We start from the raw sequence: 27,302 nt of genomic DNA, 5'->3' as shown, positions 1-27,302 counted from the left end.
TTAAGATTCCTTAATGCAACTGAATGCCAGTAAGTTTCTCTCTGCCGGTTTGTGACCCAACTCTGTTCTACCTTGGTATTTCTTTTTTATTTTAATTTAGAGAGCGAGCGAGCATGTGTGAGCCAGGGAGAGGAGCAGAGGGAGAAAGAGGCTTGATCTCAACAACCCTGGGATCAAGACCTGAACAGAAATCAAGTGTCAGATGCCCAACCAACTGAGCCACCCAGGTGCCCCTCTCCTTGGTATTTCTTTAAGTACCTTATTTCCCTGTCAAACCAAGAACTGCCTTCTTCCCCCTTTTTACTGTCCATAGCACCTAGTGATGTGGGGAACAAAGGCAGAAGGAAATGGTAGATAAATTAAATTTCCTTATAACCTGCAGCCCATTGACAAATACTTGAGGCAGGCAGACTAGAACATTTCTTCAGGAACCCCCTACTGTCTGAATGCTTTGCTAGAGGGAAAAACAACCTTAGCTTGACAATAGCTAGGCCTCCAGTAGCCTGGGAGTCTTCTTTAGCATATGAAAATCCCTTTGGAAACTTCCCCTTGACTTTACCTCCCCCAACTCCCAAGTAGGTAATCAGTCTCTCCTCAGGGTCCCAGGGCAGCTCTTCCTGCCCATGGGGTCCTGTCCCTGTGCTTTAATAATCACCTTTTTGCATCCAAGATGTCTCAAGATTTCTTTCTTGGCCATCAGCTCCAGACCCCACCACCATTCCAAGAGCCCATCATTAGTACATTATAAAGTATTCTGTATATGTCGGATGAATGAAAGGAAATATTTGAAATGATTTTAAAGATGTGACCATGAATGACAAGAATAAATAAGCTGTGAGATACTGCCAACGTAACAATATTACTCCACTCTGATTTGGGAAAATATGTGAAAAATATATCTGAATTTATTATCTCAGCACAGTATAATACAGGGGTGTGGCAACAAAGTAAAAATGAAAATGGATTGATATAAATATACTAAAGCCTAGTTTGTCAGGTATTAAAATGATAACAAGTCTCCTGTTTTATTATAAAGTTTATACAGAAAAAAGATTTACACTATCCACAAAAGGATTTCCTTCCAAGAGCTGTAGAGTGGAGAAAGGGAAAAGCCAAACACTGGATTTAAAAGATGTTGAGGACATGATCTGGCCAGCCAGCCCATCCCGTATTAGCAGGCCCGTGTTGGGCTTCCTTGTGGGTATAAATAGACATTCCATTTCTAAAGCAATCCTTCCTTCCTGAAGGATCTAGATGATGGGTTGGTTTTTGTTTTTGTTTTTGTTTTTTTACTACTGAGACATGCTTTCATCTTTGTGGTCCCATTTCCAGCACTCCACATGTTGACAGATCAGGAGGTGGGGCTTTTGGTCTACTTCTCTTCTGCCCTAGATGGTCGTATTCCAGGAGGGGTTGGCTTTTATCTGTCTTCTCGGCTGACAGACTCCAGTCTGAAATCCAATCTTAGCCCCTGGAAACTTCTAAAATGGGAAGTACCTGTGAAAACCTATCCTCTCCCCTCTCCTATCGGTTCCCCCCACCCGCCACCCACTTGTACTGTGTTATGGCTCATCTCTGTGAAGAAGCACCCCGCCTTGGTGTGTCTTCTGAAGTGGAGGAAGCTGGGGCTTCCTCCCATGATGTCAGGGAACTGGGAGTCCTTGGTCATGGTCGCATATTGTCTTGAATCCAGTCTAGGTAATTAGTAATCTTGGTATATACACCTGGAACATCTTTCTGCCCACAGCCAAGGCCCCAACTGATGATGCCAACTAGAGTCATGTGGTTGTCCTTCATACACACCAAGGGGCCACCTGAGTCACCCTGCAAAAGAGAGAACAGGTCAGTTTGCACAACACACAGACTCTTTAGGGGGAAGTTAGGGTTAATATTGTAGTGCTAATATCGTATTCTTCAAAGTACTTAGCTCAGAGAGGGAAATTGTTATCTCAAAGATCTTGATCCTGTAGGGGATTAGGTTCTACATTGCAAAGTAGAATTGAGATAATTGCTCAGACATTTCAGGCCACAACCCTGGTTTTAACTTTCCCACTTACTAGCTATGTGGGCTTAGACTCACTGTGCTTCAATATTATTCTGTATTCAATATTCAATATTCTGTAAAATAGACTTCATGCTATCTACCATATGAGGTTATTATAGGAATTAATTGGGAGAGAGCATGAAGAACTCTGAGAACGACATATGACATTTTGTAAGACTCTGGGTAATTGGCTGTTACCGTCTTATTGAACCAAAATAATTTCTTGTTTTTGTTTTTAACTTGAAGCTTGCAGATCATATTTTCACTTTGCATACAACTTTTTATGACTGTTGAGCCAGGGGTACAGCTGAGGTTTCTGAAGAAATCATTCAGAAAGAGACAAAGGTTGTCAAGGAACTGAGGGCAGAGGCTGATATGATTACCTTATAAGAACAAAGCCCACAAAGTCTTTGATGCAAGAGCCCTGCTTCCTTCTTTTTGTTTCCCCTCCAACCCCCAGGCCCTCGATGGAGAGCCTGACACACTGTAGGCTTGAAAATGTCTCATCAATAACTGTGCCTTGGTTATATTTAGGTCCTAATGCCACAGGTTGGTCTGTGTCCCATACCCAGTCCCTCATTATCACGAAAGAGAAGTACTAACTCTGATAAGGATGCCAACACAGACAACCTGAAATAGTTTGCTTTCCCAGGCTAAAAACCTCATATTAGGGCTGAATAAGAGTTTTTAAAACTTATTTCTCACAAATCATCCATGTCCCCCTTCCTCGTAAGCTGCAGCCCCTCCTCCCCCTTCTACGTGGCAGACCCCAGTTCTCCAGCACCCCCAGAAGTCAAGATTTGCTTTATTTGGGGGCGCCTGGGTGGCTGAGTCAGTTAAGCATCCGACTTCGGCTCAGGTCACAATCTCGTGGTTCATGAGTTTGACCCCTGTGCCGGGTTCTGTGCTGACAACTCAGAGCCTGGAGCCTGCTTCAGATTCTGTGTCTCCCTCTTTCTCCATCCCTCCCCTGCTTGTACTCTGTCTCTGTCTCTCTCAAAATTAAATAAACATTAAAAAAAAAAGAACTGCTTAATTTGTGTTGCTTTATCCATCACTTCAATAGTCAATCAATTGCCTGGGCCTACAGGAAACCCTGAACCAGGTGGAGTTTCCGGTAGAGACATTGGGGAAATTTCCTGCAGTTTAGATTTCATAACTTTGGGTAACTTTGATCTTTCTCTGATTGTGTTATTCTTTGAGGCCCTCATCTCAAACTTCCAGTGCCTCCTCAAGATGAGATCCCCTGGTTCTGGCTGTAACTTTTTTCTTGGTTCGGAGCCTGTTGGCCAAGGGACACTTTTACCCTTGGGTGGGTTCAGGCTCTGGCGAGACTCTTGTGTTTACCTGGCAGGCATCATGGAGGTTTGCCTGGTTCCCACCACTTCGTGTGTCTCCAGCACACAGCATATTGTTCGTCACGGTTCTGTTAAACAAGTGTTGTGACGTGCAGCGGCCGGCTGGGTACAGCCTGACATGAGCCTCCTTCAGCCGCTCAGAATAGAAAGGAGAAGCTGCAAGAGAGAAGGGAAAATGTCCGATGGTTTTAGGGAAAGTTATTTGTAAACCTTTTGGAGGGAGGAAGCCAAATTTTCTAATAATGGCTAACTTGTCTCGAGCTTTCACACATGTTAGGTGGACGCCTACAAAATCGTCAAGATTGTTTTGACTGACAAAGCCAGAAATCTTACAGAGTTTAGCCCATAGTTTCTCAGTAGTAGCACTGGTGACGTTGGGGCCAGATGATGTGAGGGGGGCTGTCCTGGGCACTGCAGATGTCTGTAGCATCCTTGGCTTCTGTTCCCTAAATGCTAGTATAAACCTCCATCCTGAGTTGTGACGATCAAAGATGCCTCCAGACATTGCCGGGGTCTGCTGGCTGGGGCGGGGGGGGGGGGGGGGCGGCAAAATCACCCCAGTTGAAAACTACTGCCTTCACCTACTGTCATTTCATTCTCACCATCTAAGGAGGCAGCTAAGTCTACCCCCATGTTACCGGTGAGAACACAGGGGATTGGGACAGTGTAAAACAAAAATCCCCGTCCTGGGCCACACTGCTACAAGGTGCAGATCTCAGATTTGATCTCCGGACTGCGCAACCAGAGAGTCCAAGAACCACACCCCCTAATCACTGTACTCCACTTCTTATCAGAACCTTCCTGAAGCCTGAAGCTCTTCAAAGCACTTGTATTACTCAGACCCTTCGTGGCCTGCACAGTGACCCTGCGAAGTAGGGAAGGCAGGTGAGGGGTTCTCGGTCCGCAGGGAACTTGCCTACATTTACATCAGTGCCTGAACCTGGGCTAGAACGTTCTCGTCACTGCTTTTTCTTCCGCCAGAAAGTGCATGCCCTGCTGTCCTGCAGACAGACAGGATGGGGCCGAGACTTCCTTCCACTTACACGCCTCGTGCTTGCCGTAGCCAGACAGCTCGCATTCTGTCCAGTCAGGCAGGCGCAGGTCAGCTTCAGGGAGACAGACGGTGCGGACAGTGTCGCTCTCCTGGGCACACTGTAGCGAGTCTGACTGCAGTTTCAGCAGTGCTGGGAGAAGAGCAAGAAGGCAATAAGCCGCGTGGGAAGGGCTGCTTCTGACTTGAGGGGAGGAAGACGAAGGAGGAGGTGAGGGTGGGGGAGGAAGAGGTGTGAGTGCACATGTGTGGCTGTGTATGGTGCCGTCCGCAGCGGGGAGAATGTGACATCTTACCAATATCGTTGTCGTAAGTGTCGTCATCAAATTCCTTATGGATGATGTATTTGTCTACTTCAAATTTCTGCTCCTCCTCTCCAGGGACCACTCGGTACGTTCTGCCCAGGACCACCTTAAGGTGGTGGGGAGGATACCTAACGGAGAGACAGCCTTATGCTCTGCTCACTGTGAGGCTTCTTCTAACAGGCCTGGGTTCAAGGCCTTAGAGTCTAGGGAGACCTACTGGGTTTTTCTGAAGTGCCTACCTCTCCTGCAAGCAGTGCGCAGCAGACAGGACCCAGCAGGAACTGATCAGTATTCCGCCACACAAAAACCTCTCCCCTGGTGCCCTCCTGTTCTTGACAAAGATGGCAGCCTGCCACGGATGAGAGGTGATGTCTGCGTAGAGTCCTCCTTTAATGCGGAACTGAGGCTGCTTGTACTGTCTCAGCCCACAGGTGGCTGGGAGAGGAAAGGAAAGAGAAGGGACGTCAGACCTGCAGTCCCTGGTGGGGGGTTCCTTGAGCACCTTTCCTGGTTTCTTCTCTTGAAACCCCAAGTTTCTACAGGCTTACTGCACTTCTCCAGGTTAGCACAGAGTGAGAGGACAGTCTGCATGGTAATAAAAACCACAGCTTTCATTTGTCGAGTACATGGTACATGCCAACCATCGTAGGTACACTTCCTTTAACCCTCATGACATGGAACTTCAGAGAGCCTGGGAAATTTTTGCCCAAAGTCACAGGGGCACCTGGATTAGAACCCAGACTTGCCTGACTCCAAACTCGGGGTCTTTCTGCCGTGCTTCATTACTCCTGGCTTTTTCCTGCACCTGCTTCCTGACTGCAGAAATAACGCAGCAGTGCAACTTCCTCCAATGGGCAATGGTTCCCCATTTCTTTTCCATCTACTAACTTTGCCCACTTTTCAAGGCTTAGGTGAAATCCCAACTCCCCTTGAGGCTTTCTTAACACTCTCAGCCCACCAGGCTCTGAATGAGCTTGCTGATCCTGCCCACTGAGGACCTACCATGTAGGACTTTGGCTGTGAGTTCATTGGTGGTTTGTGTCTTACTTGCCCAGTTAAATAATATGTTCCTTGAGAAACATTCTGGCAGGTACGTGCATTCACAGGAACTGAGTAATAATAATCTATTCACAGAGGGGCATCTGGGTGGCTTAGTTGGTTAAGTGTCCAACTTCATCTCAGATCATGGTATCACGGTTTGTGAGTTCGGAGCCCCACATTGGGCTCTTCGCTAACAGCATGGAGTCTGCTTGGATGCTCTTCCAAACTCTCTCTCTCTCTCTCTGTCCCCATTCCTCTCACACTTATACTCTTTCTCTCTTTCAAAATAAATAAATAAACTTTAAAAAAGTTTATAATAATCTATTCTCAGTGTCTTTTTTTAGCAAAATGCGCCACCTTAAATTTTCTCTGTCTTCCACCCCCTCCACTAACCCAGTGTTAACCCCCTCCAGAGTCCCCCTGTGTTAAATGGGCTCTGTGGGAAAGGTGGAAAAGCTCACAGCAGAAGTACGAGCTGTGGGGTCCGAGGATGCGGCGTCAGACCCCAGCTGTGTGGCTCAGAGCCCAGTGAGCTTGGGCAGGCCACATGACTTCTGAGCTGCTTTCCTCATCAGTAAGCTGGACGTAGGAGGACTGCCTGTCACCACGTTGTCGGGAGCACACAGTGAGAGCACTTTGCTATCTAGGGAGCCACATATGAGAGCTATCCTCCTCTATGCTCACTATGACCTCATGGTCAATCATTAATAAAGGCAACTGGAGAGAGAAGTTTAGAGCCTAATAAATGCTAAGAGCAACTGGCAAGTTCTTCTCTTTCTTTCTGCCCCTCCCATCCTGGTCGTGCGTGGGAAGTGAGCACCTGCCCAGAGTGTTTTCATCCTACCGTGGCTCCAGTCATGGGAGGCCCCTCCCCACCAAGGCCCTCCTAAAAATCTGGGTCTGAAGCAGACAGCTGTGAAGACACAGGGAATGGTAGAGGAAATGGCCAGGAGGTGAGACTGGGCAGAGGGAGGTGGCCAAGGGCCAGCCCTTACAGCACTGGGGCACATCACAGTATTCCCACGTCAACTTGTGGTCCTTCAACACGTGGCACCAGGGCTTGGCATCTCCATCTGGGTTCCTAGATGGTGAGAGAGGTCAAGGTTCTCAATCACATTTTCAATCCCATCGCAGGCCCCGTGAGCGAGGAAGGAGGCTCAGTAAACCGATGGCAAAAACACTGAGCTGGGCAGGAGGGTCCTGAGTTCTGAACTTGGCTCCATCAGAGATCTCACGGTAGGAAAACAATCTTAACTTTGTTTTTCTATCAGCAATATAACATCGTCATCTCGCAGGTGTGTTGGAAGTTACCGTGAGCAATGCTATGAGAACACTCTTATGACTCACTGGGAGAAAGGTGCCACGGAGGAACAGAACAATGAGGACAGAGTGGCTGTGGGACGGCACCTCTAGTCTGGGACGTGGGCTGAAACACTGGTGAACTTCACTCTTCATAACAGGTGTTATTCCAGCAAATGAATACGTGCGGCCAGATAATGTCCATGGTTCCTTCCCACCCACTGAGTCTTTCATACAACTTTAGGCATGAAATCTCTCATCCCACCGCCCACTCCTGCCCCCTGCCCAGATAGGAACCCATGGCCCCTATGCTACGTACCGGCAGTAGTTGTGTTTGCCCAGGCCCAGTGCCTGGGCGTTGTTCTTCCACGCTGTGTAGACCTTGCCTATCAGGGCCCTGGAACTCCACTGGAGGCAGGAGGCACCAGATGTGGTGAGGCTGTAGGTGCCACGGTATGCTAACCCTTTTCCAAAGTAGCAGTCTCCATTTTTTTCTGGAACAAAAGAAAGTCTCACATTGACACATAGCCAATTAAATGCTACAGCAGGTACATCAGGGTTTGCAGCCGGAGCCGCTGGCCCGAGAGGCTGTAGGCAGCCAGGCTAGCCATAAGAAGGATGTGATAGCATCCCACCTCCCCTCTTTCCTCATTCTTCCAGCCCTTTTACAGAGGGATGCGAAGTGGCTTCTGTCTGCTGGGCCAACTTTCATGATTGGATGTGGCTTCCTAGATTGCTGTGTCGAGTGATGCTGAGGGTTGATTCGCATTCAGCAGAAAGGGATGCTGTGTTCAATTATAGGTGATTATTGCCAGAGCTGCTTTGAAAGTAACAGGGGGTTTCCTGGTTTGTACTTGACAGGTTGTGGCGAACCAAGGATCTTCAATGGACGGACATGTCCGCAGCCCCTAAGTTCCCAGATTTTGTCTGCCAGTGATCTGAAGGATTTGTTGGGATCGAGCAGGAGAGAGGACATGGACCCAGGAATGCTGCCTATTTTCACCTATTTGCCCCCATTTTACCCTCCTTTCTCCCAATTTGAAACTGGCAAAGTGTACCACTATAAACAGTATAACTAAAGGGCCACCTAGACCAGTGAGTCCCAATTTTACCAATCCTGGAAGTGGGGAGGATGCTTTAGAATTAGTGTAAAGAGGAGGTGCCTGGGTGGCTCAGTCAGTTGAGTGTCCAACTTCGGCTCAGGTCATGATCTCACAGTTCATGAGTTCGAGCCCCATGTCAGGCTCTGTGCTGACAGCTCAGGGCCTGGAGCCTGCTTCAGATTCTGTGTGTGTGTGTGTCTCTCTCTCTGCTCCTTCCCTGCTCACACACTGTATCTCTCTGTCTCAAAAATAAATAAAGATTTTAAAAAATTAAAAAAAAAAAAAAAGAATTAGTGTAAAGAGCCCTCAAATTCACAGACAGGTATGTCAGACCTACCTGTAGACAGAATGCACATTATTATCGTATATGAGTGGTTAGAACTTTAAAACTTATTTTTCATACTATTGTGACATCATTGTTTGTGGAAGGACCACAGAACTCAGGGTGCTTTTTTGTACCTTAGGGTTTTTAAATTTGGGAAATTTTCTCTTATTAAACATTTTTAAAGAGAGAGACAGAGATTGAGAATTAGGCCCATCTGGGGCGCCTGGGTGGCGCAGTCGGTTAAGCGTCCGACTTCAGCCAGGTCACGATCTCGCGGTCCGTGAGTTCGAGCCCCGCCTCAGGCTCTGGGCTGATGGCTCAGAGCCTGGAGCCTGTTTCCGATTCTGTGTCTCCCTCTCTCTCTGCCCCTCCCCCGTTCATGCTCTGTCTCTCTCTGTCCCAAAAATAAAAATTAAAAAAAATTAAATTAAAAAAAAAAATAAATTTGAGAATTAGGCCCATCAATCACAAAAGGGAGAATCTCCGTTCATCCTCAAGAGGACTGGAAACCACCCATGCAGCCCACCTTCTCCTCTGTAAACGAGGAACCTGAGGGTCGGAGGAGGGGGGGGGGTGGGTAAAGAGACCAGCTCAAGGTCAAACAGCTAGTTAGAAGCCAGGCCTGGGTGAAGACCTGAGTCTCCTGACTTTCTTCCCTCTGTGAACAAAATGGTCAACCACTAGCCCACTCCTTCGTCTCCTCAGTTGTAGAAACACTATCAGATCTGTCTTTCGAGACTCTTCTTCCCCAGACACCACCAGGGAAGGCGGGGAGGCTGCGCTTACCCTTGGGGCAGGCCGGCGTGCTGCAGAACTCAGTGCTGTACTGCCCTGCCTTGAAGACGTAGCACCAGGGCCTTGAGTCTCTGTCTGGGTTCCTGAAAAAGCAGCCAGGGAAGGCCAGAGGAGGTGAAAAGGGAAGTCTCCCTCTCAGACCCAAGGCCTTTCCATCCTCTTCTGGAGAAAAGGTTAGTGCATTTCTGGTCGTACACAGGACAGTTGTATTGCGTTAGGTGGAAGTATGACCTGGTCATTGTCTTCATGTGGAGAGTAAGTATGGTTGAAGGAGGCCCAGGAGCCATGTTGACAAGGGGTGGCCTGTGACGGTTAGTTTTATGTATTACCTTGGCTAGAACGCCCAGTTATTAATCAAACATGAACCTAGGTGCTGTGGTGAAGAGATCGCTACGGTTAACAGCCACAATCAGTCGACTCTGAGTAGAGATCATCCTCCATCTGTGGGCAGCCTCATCCAATCTGTGGGAGGCCTTATGAGCAAAAGCTGAGAAGAAATTCTGCCTCAAGACTGTGCTGTCAAAGCCTGTCTGAGCGCCCAGCTCGCTGGCCTGCCTACAGATGTGAGACTTGCCACCCCCCACAATTGGGTGAGCCAATTCCTTATAATAAATTCCTGTATGTGTATCTAATGTATTGGTTCTCTGTCTCTGGGGAACCATGGCTGATCTGAACTAGGCCTTTTCCCCGACTCTAGTAGCTCCTCACTGGAGGAAAGCCCACCCAGTAGGGAGGACGGCCCTCTCACCTGCAGTAATTGTGGTTCCCAAGGCCCAGCATGATGGCGTTTGGCCTGCGTCCGTTGTAGGGCTTCGGGGCCAGTACGCTGCTGTTCCAGTTGATACACTCGGCCCCGCTTTCCGCTGTGCTCCACGTGCCCCTGTAGGTGATACCCTGGTCCTTGTAGCATGTGGCACTGGCATCTGATCGAAACAGGACAGGTGACATCTCACATGTGAGTCCCCCTCTTTCCTTTAGATTTCCAAAGGGGTTTCACACCTGCTCTGGCATCACCCCCAAGCCAGTGTGGCGGGCTGGCTGCGGAAGCTGCCGGAGCAAAGGAGGTAAACGGGGCGGCCAGTTCACCCAGCTGACCGGCGGCAGAGCCAGACTCCAGCCCGGCACCCAAGACGGCACCCACTGGGCCCAGCGCTTTGATTGCCTAACCGACCCTTGGACGACCTTCCCTGTCCCCACCCTGCCCCCATCACCACACTCTTCCTCCCCTTCCTGGGAAGATTTGGGATTCTGTCCCTCTCTCGCACCACCTACCCACCACTCACCTATTTCACAGCGTTTCCCTGAAAACCCTTCAGGACACTCGCAGACAAAATCTGAGAAATATAGAGCCTGCCGGCACGTCCCCCCATTGAAGCACCTCGGTTCGCTGCAACCTGCCAAGTACAAACAAGGAATTACTTCAAAGCAGTTCCAAGGATAAAGGAGTTAAAATTTTAAGAATGCGCTCTACCTGCCAGACACTGTTCTAGGCAGTTTACAAAAATAACTCATTTAATACTCACTGCGCCCCATGAAGTAGGTACTACTTTCTCCCCATTTGACAGACAAGGAAGCTGAGGCCGGGTGAGTGAAGGCAGAGCCCCAGGCCCCAGGCTTGCTTGTTTGCTCAGCACGTTCACATTTGCCCAAGGCAAGAGGAGGTCTGGACAAGCCAGGGACGTGAAATACAGGATTTGGGCCCAGGAAATTGGACCCAAAGCTCAAAGCTTCCACTGGCAGTCCATATGTACATTTTTAAAAAATATACTTTTAAAGTTTATTTATTTATTTTGAGAGAGGGAGAGAGTGTGTGTGTGGGAGTGGAAGAGCAGCAGAGGAGAGAGGGAGAGTGAGAATCCCAAGCAGGCTCTGCACTGTCAGCCCTCGAACCCAGAAATCGCAAGATCATGACGGAGTCAGGATCGAGAGTCAGAGGCTAGCTGACTGAGCCACCCAGGGGCCCCATACGTACTTCTGACGGGCACCGAGTGGCACAGCGAGCGACCGCTGTTGCACCAGCAGTATTCCAGCCGGTTGCTTCTGAGTACGGGGCGCAGCCACGACTCATTCTGCAGGTACAGCATCTGTGTTTTTTCATCCCTGCAGGTCACTGTAACGAAAGACAGGCTGGCCTCTTGAGGGCACAACTCACCAAACACTGACATCCCGTCCCTGGTTCCACTGAGAAAATCCCTCAGTTTTGTTTTGTTTTTTGTTTTTTGTTTTTTTAATTTAAATTCAAGCTGGTTAACGTACAGTGTAGTATGGGTTTCAGGAGTAGAACCCGGTGATTCATCTCTTACATAACACACTCAGTGATCAACCCAACAGGTGCCCTCCTTAATCCCCATCACCCATTTAGCCCATCCCCCACTCCCCTCCCCTCCAGCAGCCCTCAGTTTGTCCTCTGTCTTTTAAGAGCCTCTTCTGGTTTGCCTCCCTCTCTCTTTTTATCTTATTTTTCCTTCCCTTCCCCTGTGTTCATCTGTTTTGTTTCTTAAATTCCACATATGAACCTCACTCACTTTTAATACAACCCATCCTTCATGCCTTTTTTGCCCTCGGCCGGAAGATAGCAGATACCTAAGAATTTGTCACCAAAGACCACTTTAATTACTTTTCTTCTGATGGGCCTTCATCTTGGAAGAATTTATCGATCAAAATACATTTACAAAGTAAGACTTTAATTTTTCATATTAATTCATCTAAAATATGCACATGTATACGTATAAATTGCCTGCAGTTTTTGATCCACATGAGTATGACTGCACTGAAATGATGCATTGCTAGCCCAAGAGAAAGAAAATCCACATTTTAGTCTGTGTGGGAAATGTGCTACTCCTGCCAGTATTTTTTGTATAAATGAAAACAGTCTAAGTGCTCGCATTGATATTCTCACCCTTTGTCTCTGTTCGCAAACCAGAAAGCCAACTTCACAAATCTTTAACTTTTCATTAATTAAAGACGTGACAAGCACTCATTGTACATAATTTTTCTGTTGTTTCTTTGGAGGGTCCCCTGGGGCCAGGACACCCTTGTCAGAAACGCTTATCCAATAGCAAAGGCATTAAGAGTAACTGCCATGACTCACTCTGAGGAAACTTCCACTTCAAAAGAGGTGTTGCAAAGCCTCCCAGACCCGAAGGAAGTAGGTCATGAAGGACAGAGATGAAGTGCATTTCAGTGCAGTCATACTCATGTGGATCAAAAACTCTGCAGGCAATTTATACGTATACATGTGCATATTTTAGATGAATTAATATGAAAAATTAAAGTCTTACTTTGTAAATGTATTTTGATCGGTAAATTCTTCCAAGATGAAGGCCCCAGGTTGGTGGCTTCAGACTTGAAGCTGGGCCCAGAGTTCTTCCAACAAGAGTCAAGACAATCCGGCTGCTGGCATATTTTATTTTTGGAATCCTACCTAATGCTCATGGGGATGTTCCTCAGGTTTCTAGAGTCGACTCTAGACTCGGTCTTATAGAGAGAGTCTTTCCACAGCTGTGGAACTCCTGTGAGACCACCCAGCTTAGTTACCCCATTTTTACCAGACAGAAGAAATGGAAGCACAGAGATGGCAGTTGACAAAGATGCCACATGGACTCAGGTGGGAAGGGGATTGCAGCCCAGGAAAAAGACCCTGGAGGACCAGCACAGCTGCAGCTGGCCACGGGGTGACCTTAGGCAGGTCACCGCTCCATCTCCAGCTCGGTTTTCTCACCTGTGTCACAGGGTTTCAGGCCACTGAGCTGGCAGGTTCCCACCAGCTCTGTGACTCCCTGAGGGCCACCTGCTCTGGCCTCTCAAACCTGGCCTCAGCTAACTGGGTGGATGGCTGAGTGATGGGCGGGGGGGGGGGGGGGGGACACAGGCGCCTTTGCAGAATCACCCTGTGAAATCTCACCTTCACACAGCTCAGGTAAGCTGGGTGTGGTGGCAGATAAATTCCCCGACAGAGCGCCCGGAGCCCCTAAGCCCTGACTCTGCCTCCCGCCTCCACTGACCCCCTCCACTGATCTCAGCGTCATCTTACCTCTGTAAGATCTGGCTCCTCTTCTGAATCGTGGGTGGATTTCCTGCAAAGCCACCAGAGGTGGAGGAAGGGTCAGCACATATTGGGTATCTTAAGAACAATGGTGGTTGATCCAGAGACCACCGGCGCACCTGCCAATCAGATGCCACCTGCCCCAGGAGCCCCCCCTCAGGTAACTGGCCCCAGGTGCAGTGTCCACTTCTTGCCTTCTTTTCTAATTCTTCCTCCCCTTCTAGACCAGTGTCGCCAGAATAACTTTCTGAATGATGAAAATCTTTAATACCTGTGCTGTCTAATACCATAGCCTGAACCGGATTTTTAAATTTTATTTAATTCTGAATTTAAATAGCCACAAGGGGCGAGTGGAATTGTAGTCACACACACACACATACACACACACACACCCGCCGATTCCCTCCATGTAGCCATCCCCAACTCTCTCTCCTCTAAAATCTCGCTGGGCCTTCCATGATGGTGCTCTTGTTTGCTGGGCATTTTTAGACAGTATGTCTTCAGGACAGCTCCCATCCCAGTTAGATGGCGAGTGGCACTGGTGGCTTCCCAGCTTCCACGGCTCACTGCGTAGGCACTATCTTTCCCAAATACTTTATGGATTAATTCAAGCACATTCTTTAAAAACAGCTCCAGGGGCGCCTGGGTGGCGCAGTCGGTTAAGCGTCCGACTTCAGCCAGGTCACGATCTCGCGGTCCGTGAGTTCGAGCCCCGCCTCAGGCTCTGGGCTGATGGCTCAGAGCCTGGAGCCTGTTTCCGATTCTGTGTCTCCCTCTCTCTCTGCCCCTCCCCCGTTCATGCTCTGTCTCTCTCTGTCCCCAAAAAAATAAATAAACGTTGAAAAAAACATTGTTTTTTAAAAACAGCTCCAAAGAAGGCAGTCAGAGGCAGGGGGGTAGAATTAAGAACTGTTTACTGAGGTCAGCAGAACTGCCTAGAGTTCTGCCCCCTGGAACCCTGAATCCCAAGCATCCCACACAGAGAGGAGTATGTGCACTATACTCTGCGAATGCTGGCCTCTGCCTCTCCACTCTGACGTTAGCCCACCCTGGGCTCCCGAGGGCCTTGAGGGTCCATAGGCCCGTGGAGGAGGGCACAGACCTGAACCGCACACCCACCTGGCTGGGCAAGGTGAGGGCTGCCCCACAAAACAGCAGGGTGAACACCAGCTCTTTCCTCAGGTTATTCATCGTTCCTTTGGAGCGTCCCTTAAATTCTGGAAGAAGAAGGGAAAAAAGCTCAATAGTGTGATTGAAAGATGAAAGAATATGACAAAACTCAAGAACCCATGACTTTATCATGGCGTCTCCCCCTCCAGCATCCGCTCCCACAGAGAGAAATGCCACAAATATCTGGAAGATTCCTTTAATTGTGCATATTTACCATCTTAACCATTGATATATGTGTATAGTTCAGTGGCATTAAGCACATTCATCCCCACCACCCATCTGCAGAACTTTAGCATCTTCCCAAACTGAATCTCTGCACCCACGACCCACTAACTCCCCACTCCCCCGGCAACCACCATTGTACTCTCTGTCTTTATGAATATGACGACTCTCAAGTTTCCTCACATAAGTAGAATCCTACGACACACATTCGTTTGTGACTGGCTTATTTCATTAGCATAATGTTCTCAAGGTTCATCCATGTGGTGGCCGTGTGTCAGATTCTCCTCCCTTTTTAAAGCTGAAGAAAATTCCATTGTGTGTATAGACCACAACTTGTTTATCCGTTAGTCCATCAATGGACATGGGTTGCTAGAAGATCATGTTGCCCAGGGATGTCTGTGGGCTGAATAGCGTAGGCCATCCCTGGCACTTCTTGGTAGCCTGGGTACCCCAGGCCCTGGCTTGATTTTCCTAGAAGTGAATTCCTGCCCTGGGAGATGGAACCACAGAAATGTCCCCTCTCTGACTTTCTTGGAGGACACCGTAGGGATTCTATTGCGGGCACGTTACAGAGCCAGCCTACCTCAGATTACCTGGGTTCTTAACTGGCATGCCTCCTGGTCCAGCACAGGAAATGCTCCCCTGCACCAGCTCGCACCCTCCCCACCGCTCCCTCTGATTTTACAGACGGGCCCGGCAAAGTGTAGGTTGGCAGAAAGGAACAGAAGCATCTGCTTTTTGGTTATTACACTCAGATCTTCCTGGACCCAAAATTCCCAGTTTCCATGTGCTGTTCCCCAGTGATCTTGCCCTCAGCAGCTTAAAGTAGGTTAGTTGGTCGGGGTGTTATTTTGTGGTCTGGCAGACCCGCTCGCTCCTTTGTCCACAAGAATTAAATCAGGGCATTTCTTCCCTTGACTCATTTCCTTTCAGTCACAACAACTTTTGGTCCCACCCCTCCCCCCCATCCCCAGGGTCCTCAGGGCCCTGTCAGATCAGGGGCTTCCAGGACTTTCATCCTGGGCTGGCTCTGGCTCCTTCTTTGTTTCTTTGCAAAAAGCTTCCCTGTTGGAAGTGCTCTTCCCCTCACTGGCCACAGGCCCCCTTCAGAGCAAGGATGACAAAGAAAGAGCGAGTGGGGCGGTGGGAGGACTCTTTCTGCCCCACTACTTCTTCTGGGGCTGCCGGGACAGGCAGAGGAGGGAGAGGGAGTGAGACGGCAGCGGGGGCTGGTCCACGAGATTCCCACACCCAGGCTCAGAGGGCGTCTGCCAACCAGCACGGCCCTTCCCCAGCCCCTCCCCCACTGGGAAGGAAGCCAAAAGAAGGCAGGATCTGGGCCTTTGTTCTAATCTGGTGTGTCAAGCAAGGCCCCCCTCCCGGGCAGGGTAGGGCAGGGTAGGGCAGGGTAGGGCAGGGTAGGGTGTGCTCTTGGAGGAGGGGGGCGGCTTTCTCACTCTGAGGAGGAAGCTCTCTACTGTTCACAGGTTTCCCGAAGTTTGAAGTTTCGGAAGAGAGCAGTTAGGGAGTTGAGGCCATCAGAAACAAGAACACTCAGTATAATCTTCTGACCACAAGGATCTGCTCCGGACTTTCCTTCTCAGCTTTCCTTACCTTTCCCCTTTCTTAAAATGGCCCAAAACCCCTCTTAAATTTCCCTTCTTCATTTCATCCCATTTCTTTATAACCTTTTAAAATGGATCTTCTTGGGGCGCCTGGGTGGCTCAGTCGGTTAAGCGGCCGACTTCGGCTCAGGGCATGTTCTCGCGCTCCGTGAGTTCGATCCCTGCTTCGGGCTCTGTGCTGACAGCTCAGAGCCTGGAGCCTGTTTCAGATTCTGTGTCTCCCTCTCTCTCTGACCCTACCCCGTTCAGGCTGTCTCTCCCTGTCTCAAAAATAAATAAATGTTAAAAAAAAAAAAGTTAAAATGCATCTTCTTACATGCATCCCCCCTCTTTCTTCCTGATGTTAGTCCTGATTCTTGTAGTGTATAGATTGTCCCATACTTTATTATCTGGGCCAGGCCTTGAGGTTAGGGGGACCTCTAAACTCTTGGGACTTTATGAAGAACCGTTGAATGAAACAATGCATGAATTAGTAAACGAGTCACCAATCAACAAAGAACTTAACCCTTCTTAGTGTTGCATGTCAAACCAACCAGCCCTTTGAATAAACTCATTAGCCTAAGCCCAGGGCGTTGGATGCCCACCGGGATACAGGGATACCGTTTTACTTCAAGAACTCAGGGGCCTAACAACAACCACAAACTCTGGTTCCTCCTAAATGGAAAACCATTCTAGATGTCAGAAAGTTGCGAAGTGAGAAATGGAATATTAACACATTTGCATTCTCTGGACAAATGGGAGAGGGGGACCAGATCAGGGAGGCACAGCGCAACTCAGGGCTGGAGTGGCGGCTCCCACAGCTGCATCATGTTAAAACCCTTTTGGCGACTAAGGGGCGTAAGGGGCAAAGGGGTCTACTTTTGTCTTCCGTTCCTGGGAGAGTTCGAGACCATCTCTGTTCTATCTGTCCTTATCTTCCTCCACTCTTCTGGGCCTTGCCGGGCCTTGAGCTGACCCAGTGACAGTCTCCAACGAGGCAACAGCTCCATCTCGCTGCACAGAGGCAATGAGAGCAGCTGGACAGGCTGAACGGGGTAAGAGGATGACAAAGAAGTGAGTCATCCTGCAAGCAGACCAGGAGTGTAGTCCAAAGACAAGGGAGAAAGAGGAGAGGAGGAAAAAATGTGTCCTTGTTTTGCCTTCATTAAAGAGGTGGCTGTAGCGATCTGGGGGCAGTGCCTGGACAAAGAACCAAGTGAATACCAGAAACGGGGGCTCAGACTCTGGGTGCATGGGGCCTCTGCCAGGGCAGACTTCAGCAACATGAACCACAGGCTGCCACCAAAGGCAGAAGCACCATGTGGCAGTCAGATGCGAGGTGTAAAGGTAAGAAGTCCTTTGGGGTTCATTTTATAAATACAAAGACTTGTCATTTTTTTTCCTGTGTTCTCTTCCTTTTGCTATATTTAAGTTTCCCAGAGTCAGAAAACTAAAAAAGCAAGGAAGTAAGAGGAAGGAAGGAAGGAGGGAGGGAAGAGGGAGAGAGGGATGGAAGAAAGGAAGGAAGGAGAAGGAAAAAGAAAAAAGACAAACCACTAGGATGTCTCACTTTGGTTGGACTGGAATCCCTGAATCCCTGAAAGCATCACTGTATGAGAGTAATGGTAGAATGGCCATAAGGCCCGTGGTCCCCGGGGTCCTAAGGACCCAGCCCCTGCAGGTCCACCCTAGCATACAAAGTTGATTTTGGCAGATTTGCAAAAGGCACCCTCTCTGGTGGATGGACTTCAATAGACATGGAGCTTGGCAAGTTGACAAAGAATCTGTGCAAACTAAAAAACAAGCACACAAAAAAACAGGACCCATGGCCTGGCAAATAAAGCATGGCCTGCATTTCAAGGATGTGTGTGGATGGGCACCCTTGTGTGGGACTCAGCCTGCACATCTGTGTGCAGCAGCCTCATCTGCTCCTAGAGCATCTCTGACCTCCCTGCCTCAAAGCTGCATTGGGTCCTGCCGGCTACAACAACAGAGTTAACTCTGTTCACTGGCCCTTCTGAACAACAGTGAATGATGACTGTTCCAGGGGAAAAATGGGAACAGTGGACTGGTAACCAGGGAGGGGGTTACTCTCCTAGAGGCAAGGAAGTGTGCCATTGTGGCTGAGAAATCAATGATCCTGCCAGCCAGAAACTCAAGTGTTCATTTCTGCAGTGGTAACATGGCAGAGTGCTGACTGATAGGCACCCAGCCAGAGGAAGGGCCTGGGGGTCATTCCTGAGGGTGACCTGTTGTCCTCAGTGCCTTTGCATTTCCCTTTGCACTCTCCTCCACTGTCCTACCTTCTCCATGCTAACCTCTGAAAAATCTGTCCTCCGGAAAGGAACCACTATCCTCATTCACAGAAGGTTAGAGTGACTGAATAAAAATTGATACGCTGCCCTTCGCAAAAGCATCTATATTTTGAGACATAAAATCTGCTCCCTGGGATGCAAATCCAAGTGGTCTGGACTCTGGAGGTTTCCTCCAGGGCTAACACTCTGTGGTCTTCACTGTTGTCAGAACAAATGACGTAATGGGTGTAAACTAACACACTTATAAATGAGTATAAGTATTTTATTTAAACACAACCACATGCTTGGAGGTGACCGGCAATAAAAGAGCTGCATAAATACAGTCGATCAAGTTCTGGGGTTCTAGGAGCAAACAATGCAATTGCTCCAGCAGGTATAGAACTGGGGGACTTGTAGTTGCTACTCTTGCAAGAAAAAGGCAGAAATATGAGCAAGCTAGACAGAAGATGGAAATTGCAAGGGAAAGACAAAAGTAAGTTGATACTATGATCAAATTTTACACTGTGTGCAAGGTTTGCTACCTTAATCTTTGGTAGAGGAGATTCCTGAGTTATTATTGCTTTGCAAAGCTTCTCTCTGGAAACCTTAGTAAGAGAGAGTCAGTCTCCAAGAATACCAATACTCTAAAATGACTCATGGCTTTAAAACAAATAACACCCTCCCTCCACCCCCCAACCATCACGGCCCGGAATGGAGGCCAAAAAATTAGAAAAAAAAGTAGTCCAAGGAAGAACTCCTTGGAACAGCAAAGGCACGTCTGTAGGGTCAGGGCAAGAGAGGGGGTGCGATGGCGGGAGGACCCGGACACAGGAAAGGTGGTGGGGCCCCCACAAAAGCTCACCTTTGCAAGTTCCAGAGGGAGCACAGAACAGGGGGCAAGTAGCCTGGTAACCCTGGTCCCGCGTATACAGGTCCTGCTTTTTACAAAGGCCCTGCTCTCAGAATAAAAGCCATTTTCAAAAACTGACAACATGTAAACAATTCTTAACTTTTCAATTCTTCATTTTCTGTGTGTCCACGTTTTTCTCTCTTCTTGAATAGAGCTCTTTTACAACTGGGGGACAAGAGAGGAAGGGTTTGTTTCTTATCACCTTGATCCATTCCAATGAGGCGATAGAATAGAATCCTCTCCTATCTCTCACCCATCTCACTAGTCACTCAAGAGCAGCATTCTTTCCAACCATCTTCAAAATATAGGCATATGACCTGGGTCTAAGTTAACCTGGCAACTCAGAAAAATCTACACTGAGCACTGTCATCTGCTTCGCGTCCCATGCTTTGCCAGGTAATTCTAGATATTTGGAAGGAATGAGGACGTGTTGGATGTGGGTCTTGGAAAACAGAAGTCCATCCTGCCTCCTTTTACCATAAAAATACAAGAAACCCTTCCCTAATAAACTTATAATCTTGTGAAGAAAAAACAAGCATCTGCTGGCAAAAGCTGACTCCATTAGTCAGTGCAATAAAATGTTAACCTCGAAGTCTGAATCTAAACAATCTGATGTTAATCTAAAACAGTATCTCATTTTAAGCACGAAGGTAATTCCTCGTATCCCTTCCACTCCCTAAAGCCATCATCACTGCAAGGCAATTAAATATGCGATACCTTGATAATTCTTCATTTTACCTCCAGAATTCAACACACATGAATGAGAAAAATGATCGGAAGCTTTCACTGTATCATTACTGAGTTTGTCCACATTTCACTGGGCTCACCTGAAAGGGATGTTCTAGTATATTTTTGAGAACTGCATGTGGATTCATGCCACTTGCTCCACAGGCACTTGAGTATCTCCCACTTGCCAGGCAGAGGGTTTACAAACTTTACAACCCTTTTATAACCGTTGAATCATTTAAGGCAATATTATTGTCTTGTTTTTACAGGCAAGAGAATCTGACTTCAAAAAGGTACAAGGGCTGGGGCACCGGGGTGGCTCAGTTAGTTGAGCATACAACTTCGGCTCAGGTCATGATCTCTCGGTTTGTGGGTTAGAGCCCCGCGTCGGGCTCACCGCTGTCAGCGCAGAGTCTGCTTGGGATCCTCTGTCCCCATCTCTCTCGGCCCCTCCCCTGCTTGCACTGTCTCTCTCTCTCAAAAATAAATAATAACGTTTAAAAGTTAATAAAAAAGGTACAAAAGCCTTGGCCCTAAGGTGAGACACTTTGTGAGAAGTGGTGTCAGGACTCAAATTCGACATGCTTTCCACCACTCCTTACTGTGTCCTGATGCTGGACTGTAATGTTTTTTAAACCTTAAAAAAAAAAAGTTTATTTATTTTTGAGAGGAAGAGAGAGGAGAGTGTGTGTAAGAGCGAGTGGGGAAGGGGTAAAGAGAAGGGGGTACAGAGGATCCAAAACGGGTTCTGCACTGACAGCAGTGAGCCCGATGCGGGGTTTGAACTCACAAACTGTGAGATCATGGCCTGAGCCAAACTCGGACGCTCAATGGACCGAGCCAACCAGGAGCCCCTGGACTGTAATGTTTTTAATGTGCTCAGAGTTGATATATGAGAAGGGTAGCATGTAAATGCAAGGAGCGTAGCATTTACTGGAGCAAGACTGGAGTCTTTTTTTTTTTTTAATTTTTTTTTTAATGTATTTATTTTTGAGACAGAGCATGAACGGGGGAGGGTCAGAGAGAGGGAGACACAGAATCTGAAACAGGCTCCAGGCTCTGAGCTGTCAGCACAGAGCCCGACGTGGGGCTCGAACTCACGGACCGCGAAATCATGACCTGAGCCGAAGTCAGCCGCTTAACCAACTAAGCCACCCAGGCGCCCCGCAAGACTGGAGTCTTGACTTCAGATTCCTACTACCACTTACAGGTTGTGTGTGGTTTCCTGGATTTTCTAACGGGCGAATCGTTCCTGCCTTGCTGAATTGTTACAGCAATTAGAGAAGAAGCAGGCAGAGGCCCTCTGAATGGCCAGTGGGCAGTAAAGTCAGCTATGCTTACTGTCACAAGTGTCCTTCAACAATGGGAGCACCAAAGTCTCCAACTTCTTCCTGGAAAAACAACTGAAAACTACCAAGGCAGGAAAGATGCCACCCTCTGTGGGGTTCCCAGTGTGGTCAAGCATTAATACCGAAATCCTGTTCCCTGGATCATGTGGGCATCTTGTGAGAAGCTGCAACCAAATTCCTTACGACTGGAAGAAAAGTTCACACCTTTCATGTACGTGTGCACAGAACAGTATTAACGGGAGCCCTTATTTCCTGGATATGAGGTGGTATCTTTTATGCTATTTTTAATCTGTGTTTTAATTTGCCTTTCCCAGACCTATTTACACCACACAAGCCAGGACTGCTGTGGACTCTCAGAGGAAGCAGGAACTGGTGCCCAAGACAGCTGGAAGATCTGGGCTGTTGCTCCTGATAAGGGCTGTCTGATGCCGACCACATGAGATGTTCAAAAACCAGAGACATTATGTGATAAAAATAAGGAAACTGGAGCTTCCCAGAAAAAGGAAAACAAAACAAAACAAAACCTTCCCTTTTTCTCTGCATCCCAGGTGGCAGACACCAGCTCTTGCTACAAGAAGGCAAAATAAAACCAGTTTCTCTTTTCTATGAATGTGACAAAAGATCTAGTTGACCAGTAGTCTTTCTCTTTTAGATTATTCATGGTAGGCTACTAGGTTTAGTTTCCCTACGTCCTGTCCTCTACCTGCAAAAAATTCAGCTGACATCAAACTGTTCATGCAAAGATCTCTAACAAAGGGACTTGAGAACCTCTTTGAGTGTCATCCTCGAATGCCATCTGTCAGATCCCCCACCCACCCATCTCTCCCTCAAGCCCCAGCTCAGTCTCATTTCCTCCTTTCTTGAATTCACAGGTGAAGATTTACCAACTGTATGTATTTACCATCATACATTTCTTGAGCGCCAACCATGTACCAGGCACAGGCTCCGTGGTATAAAGACATATATACTGTATCCTCAGAAACTCATAGTTTAGGAACGGGACAGACAAGTAATTAGGTAATCACAGTACAGTGTGATCAGCACTGTGATACGCAGGGATGTAGGGATAGAAGGTGGAAATGCAGAGGAAGAAAGGGTCTTGCTGGAATGTGGAGGAAGGAGATCTAGTTCAATCTCATTGAGGTAGGGGGCTGGTCAAGGTAGGCTCCTGGAATTGATACTATAGAAGCTGTTTGTTGAACAAAATCAAGGGGCGTTCCTGACACAGCATATCCCCAAGATGACACCACTGTGCGGGGTCCAGGATAACAGCAGCAAGCAGCCAGAGTTGCTTACTCTTCAGCACAAATACCTTCCATTGGGTAAAAGAAGGTGATTCACAAACCCCGGCCTCTGCCTTCAAGGGCATCCCTAGGAGGAAGTGTGGTTTGGAAAGCCCAAGAGTTCCAAGGACATAAAAGCCTTTGGGGCATGTTCAGTTTCAATTCCCTAATGTCTAGTTGTAAATTAATGGAATATTTGGGACCATATAATAAACAGAAAAGGCTTTGAATACAAAGGTATCCCAGTATCTGGGTTCAGCCTGACCTTGAAGTGGTTATTTCAGAGACTCAAGTTGGAATCAGATCTTATAGATCAATCCCCAACCGACCTCTCCAAGCCACTGATGCATGCATCTGGAGCACCAAATAGCCAAACCGTCCTTTGCAACTCAGCTGGGTGTGCCAGCCAAGAGTCGCCCTCTGGGTCATGGTTGTTTGCACAGATAGTGCTAGGCAGCTGCTAAGGACACTCCGTTGCATTAGCTTTAGAGAAAGACCATCTAGTTAGCATCTTCTGGGTAATCATGATAAGTACCAGAACCTGCCCAAGGTTCATAGCCTGAAGCTACAGACAGAATTTTTCTCCATGCAAAGCTAATGACCCAAGAAGGAATGGATGGAATATTCTGGTCACCCGTTGTCCATTCTAACCATCTTACCAGAGCAGTGCTGCAATTCACTCACAGAGAATAAAAATATTATTCTGAGGCTGCAGGTGCACAATGCCAGATAATCAAGTGAAATTGAACATTTCAACCCAAAACCCCAATTTTTCCTCACCACCAGATACTCAGTATCTCTGAGAAGTGTATGGACTTTGTATTTTGACTAGAGGTAAATTCACTACCATTGCTATGAACCATGTTGCCCCCTCATCTGGCTGATAGAAAATAACCTGCATACATACTAGAAGCTTTGGAAGTCCTGAAGCTAGATCTTAGCCAAAGGGCCCCTTCAGTTGCTATAAAACCCCATAACCAGAAAAGCTGTTGCTTGCAGATTTAGTAATAGGCCTCCCTCGGAAAGTAAGTTTCCCCAAATGTTCTGTGGTCCCAGCCACTCATTTACAAAAGCCTTAGATGGGTATGGTCACTAGGTGTGGCTGGGATGTTGGCTGCAATAGTTGGAAAGGTACTGAGCATAGTCTGCTCAACATGTTAGGACCCAAGGAAATAAAAGCCAAGTCCCAGAGCCCATCCTCAATGAGGACAAAAAAACAGCAACACTGCTGTCCCTCAGCTACTCCCTGGCTGCAGGAGCTGTTCCGGTGAAGCTACTGAGGAGTAGCACAGATGCCAGGAGTATCTGATAAGAGGCATCACAAAATACACTGAGTTGGTCTTAGGGAGTCTGGACAGAGACTGAGCTATTGGGCAGTGGGGAGCTACTTTTGCTCTTGATGAGATCCAGAGCTTTGAGACTGGTGTCTCTGAGAATATTCTAGGTAGAATAAATTGATGGGTGGAATGGAGCTATTTCTGTTTCAATATTTACAAATCCCTGCTGGTGCCTCGAGTCTGGCTCTGTGCTTACAGGAAGCACTCACACTGACTGTCATATATTGATTCCGGACAAGTCAGTGTTGAGATCCCAGGATGAGTCCTCCTGCCCCCACAGGCAAGAATTGCTAGGAAGTTACTTTTGAGGGGACTCCCCATAATAGTTGTATTTGCAGAATATCTTCATGGAATTGCAAACATACACACACAGAGACACACACACAATTTTTTTCTGTCGTCAATCCACTGCAGGAGACAACCATTATTATTCCAGCTTGGTCACCGGCTCAGCTCAATCATTGGTACCACAGTTCTTTGCATTTGAGTTTGTCACTAGTTACCTGGGAGCTCAGCATGTTTTTCTGCTTTCCTGGCTCTCTCCTGTCCTCCCTCCCAGTGAGGTTAAGAAAATAAAGATAATAACAGTGAAAATCTAGAAAGCTTTGATATGCTTCCTGCAGAATGCTCTTGAAAGAAAAGCCATTGATGTTATCCCCCCCTGTAATTGAGAATCCTTAAAGAGGACCTCACACTTGCACACTGGGCAAAACGCCAGAGGACAAACTGACCAGTGGAGATGGGGAGGGGTCGTGGGGGGAGATCAGAGGCCTTTCTCTGACGCGTCCTTCTCTTTCCCAGCACTTCCCACCTAATTAATCATGCTCGGAGGCAAGTTGACCATCCCGCATCCCTAGCCCCGGTTCCTTAAAGTTCTTGATGGGCTCTGTTGGGTGCAGGGAGGGGGGGGGGGGAGTAGGGAGGGCAGCCCGACATGGCCAGGGACCCTCCAGGCTCAGATAGCCCCAAATCCCGGAGGCAGCTCAGTTCATTCACATTTCTTGCCCGTTAGTCATGAGGTGCTCCCATTGTCTATTCACAACATTTCTCTACAATTCTTTTCACTTTCCCCTTTACTCTGCAAGCAGAGATTTCTTCTCCAAGACATAATCCCTCCTATTCTCTCTTCCCCTGACCACCTCGCCCTTCAAAACAGCTTCAGCCTATCCCAATGAAATGCAGACACAGAACGAAGGCTCTGTTTGGGCACTGATTCTAACTAATCCTCTTTTTGCCTGCATTACAAAGTCAGTCCCTCATTAAGGTATTCCTCTAGTGGCTCGGCTTGCCAGAAAGACTTTTAAGAGAGAGAAGAGGAGATGGGCAGACAGAGAGTCACAGAATTCGACCTACCGTCACTGTCTTCCTTCCCTCCCTGGGAGAGGCTTTCTCTTCAGCCCTGGGCTCCTGCAGGACCTCAGCTCCAATCTCCCTGCACAGCTCCGGCCTCCTTTAAATTTCAAGGCAGGGGGTGGGGTCGGTGGCCCTGGGTGGGCGGGTTTCTCTGCAGCAGCAGGATGCCCAGTGGACAGGGCCACGAGGGAGCCAAACGGGGCGGGCCTGTTTTTATAAAGAGGGGGAGGAAGTTTATGATGGAAGCAGCACAGCCCAGCCTGGCTTCGGGCCAGCCTGATTATTCACAATCCTGATGTCACCGAATCACAGGAATTTGGGAGTTGGACAGAACCTTGACGATCATCTTCCTTTAAAGCGCTAGTCTATGACCTAAAAGAGACCCTCGGGGTCAGCTGGCTGCAAACCTATAATGGAAAGAGGAGTTTGCTATTCTTAGAAAATATACACTGCCGAGGCTGACTGGTTCTTCAGGAATGTCCAGCAATGACTCTGCCCCTCTGGACACAAGACATTGGAAGGACTGGACAGGTGGACCAGTTGCCTCCAGGCATAGAAGTGCCAAAATTGGAGCACTTGGGAAAAGCGGGGCAGTAAACAAAGGCGGGCAGGGCTCCTCTACAGTGGAAAGTAATTTCCAGCCTGGAATATGCGTCAGGTACCTGTCCTGCCACTCATTTCTCTTCTCTGCAAAGAGATGGCTGAGGTCTTTTCGGCTCCAGCATTCCCTGAGTGGGGCTGTGGAATAAAGGCAGGGGGTGGGGGGTGGGGTGGGCCTGAGCCAATGGTCTGTCTAAACACTTTTTCTGCACAGCCTTGCCTTGAAATTCTATCACTAGCCATCCATCTCTTAAACGAAGGGAAGCTTTCCCATGTTCTGGAGTTTGCTCTTAAATGTGAATGCTCCTGGAAATAGACAGCCTGTTTGACTTGTTAACACCTGCAGATGACTGATAAAGCAAAGCAGCAGGTGTGAGGGAAACGCTTAGGCTTGAATCAGTTGTACCAGTAATGAGGGATGTGACCTCAGTCAGGGTTTGCAATTATGCTGAGCTCTCCCATCAGAGGTCACGTGCGCAGATTAGAGAGCGACAGTGTACATAAGATCCCTGGCACGGCACAGGGCTCGATGCGTAGTATCTGTATTATTGGCTGGTATCTGGCTAGACAAGGCAGTGTGGAAGAAAGAGAAGGAAGAGGGATGCCAGGAGAGGGACCAGAAGGCTGAGGTTGGCAGAGGAAATTGAAGGATGACCAATTCTTCTGGGAGAGGCCAGGTTGCATATATTCCGATCCTAAATGTGCTCACATTTGTCAAGCGATGAGAGCTGATTTTGAGGTTGGAAAATAAGGCAGTTGTGCTCAAAGTCAAGCTGTTTTTCCATATTTTTATCAGGCTGTAGCTCTGCCAATGGCCATTATAGGAAAGGGGAAATACGAGGGCCAGGTTAGCTACAAAGGAATGGAACTAGGACATCAGCTAAGCTGTAGCAAAGCGTGGCCCTGTCCCATGGAGACGTGTCTACTTCCCTGTAACATGGGAAGCCTTGATAAGGATCGGAGGCTTTTTCTGGCATTTTGGTTCAGCAGGGATGGAGGGGTGGTATAAAGAATCTTTAATCTGAACTCCTGTAGAGGATGATTTGCTCCCAAATGATTACATTTAAATCCTTAGCTCACATACAGTC

The 27,302-nt window shown here is 48.0% G+C and overlaps 1 protein-coding gene and 2 long non-coding RNA genes across 3 annotated transcripts; 2 read left to right on the top strand and 1 right to left on the bottom strand.

The window, feature by feature from the left end:
- Positions 1 to 873: 873 nt before the first annotated feature.
- On the bottom strand, positions 874 to 25,758 carry PLAT (plasminogen activator, tissue type). The gene is made up of 14 exons (XM_040448979.1): positions 25,615 to 25,758; positions 14,486 to 14,583; positions 13,355 to 13,397; positions 11,294 to 11,431; positions 10,605 to 10,715; positions 10,070 to 10,244; positions 9,313 to 9,404; positions 7,418 to 7,592; positions 6,795 to 6,880; positions 4,998 to 5,193; positions 4,750 to 4,886; positions 4,446 to 4,586; positions 3,392 to 3,558; positions 874 to 1,824 (listed from the first exon to the last, which is right to left on the bottom strand). Exons 2-14 carry the CDS (start codon positions 14,555 to 14,557, stop codon positions 1,666 to 1,668), a joined length of 1,692 nt encoding a protein of 563 aa, XP_040304913.1. The 5' UTR covers positions 14,558 to 14,583; positions 25,615 to 25,758; the 3' UTR covers positions 874 to 1,665.
- Positions 6,452 to 8,086, top strand: LOC121013480 (uncharacterized). Its single transcript, XR_005782761.1, has 3 exons — positions 6,452 to 6,752; positions 6,934 to 7,035; positions 7,960 to 8,086. It is a non-coding gene; the product is annotated as an uncharacterized LOC121013480 (long non-coding RNA).
- LOC121013565 (uncharacterized) lies at positions 9,387 to 9,948 on the top strand. The gene is made up of 2 exons (XR_005782796.1): positions 9,387 to 9,494; positions 9,692 to 9,948. It is a non-coding gene; the product is annotated as an uncharacterized LOC121013565 (long non-coding RNA).
- Positions 25,759 to 27,302: the final 1,544 nt, after the last annotated feature.

Source organism: Herpailurus yagouaroundi, unplaced genomic scaffold (genome assembly GCF_014898765.1).
Source record: "Herpailurus yagouaroundi ecotype Mexico unplaced genomic scaffold, PumYag 28, whole genome shotgun sequence".
Lineage (NCBI taxonomy): Eukaryota > Metazoa > Chordata > Mammalia > Carnivora > Felidae > Herpailurus > Herpailurus yagouaroundi.
This window is presented reverse-complemented; position numbering and strand designations above follow the sequence as displayed.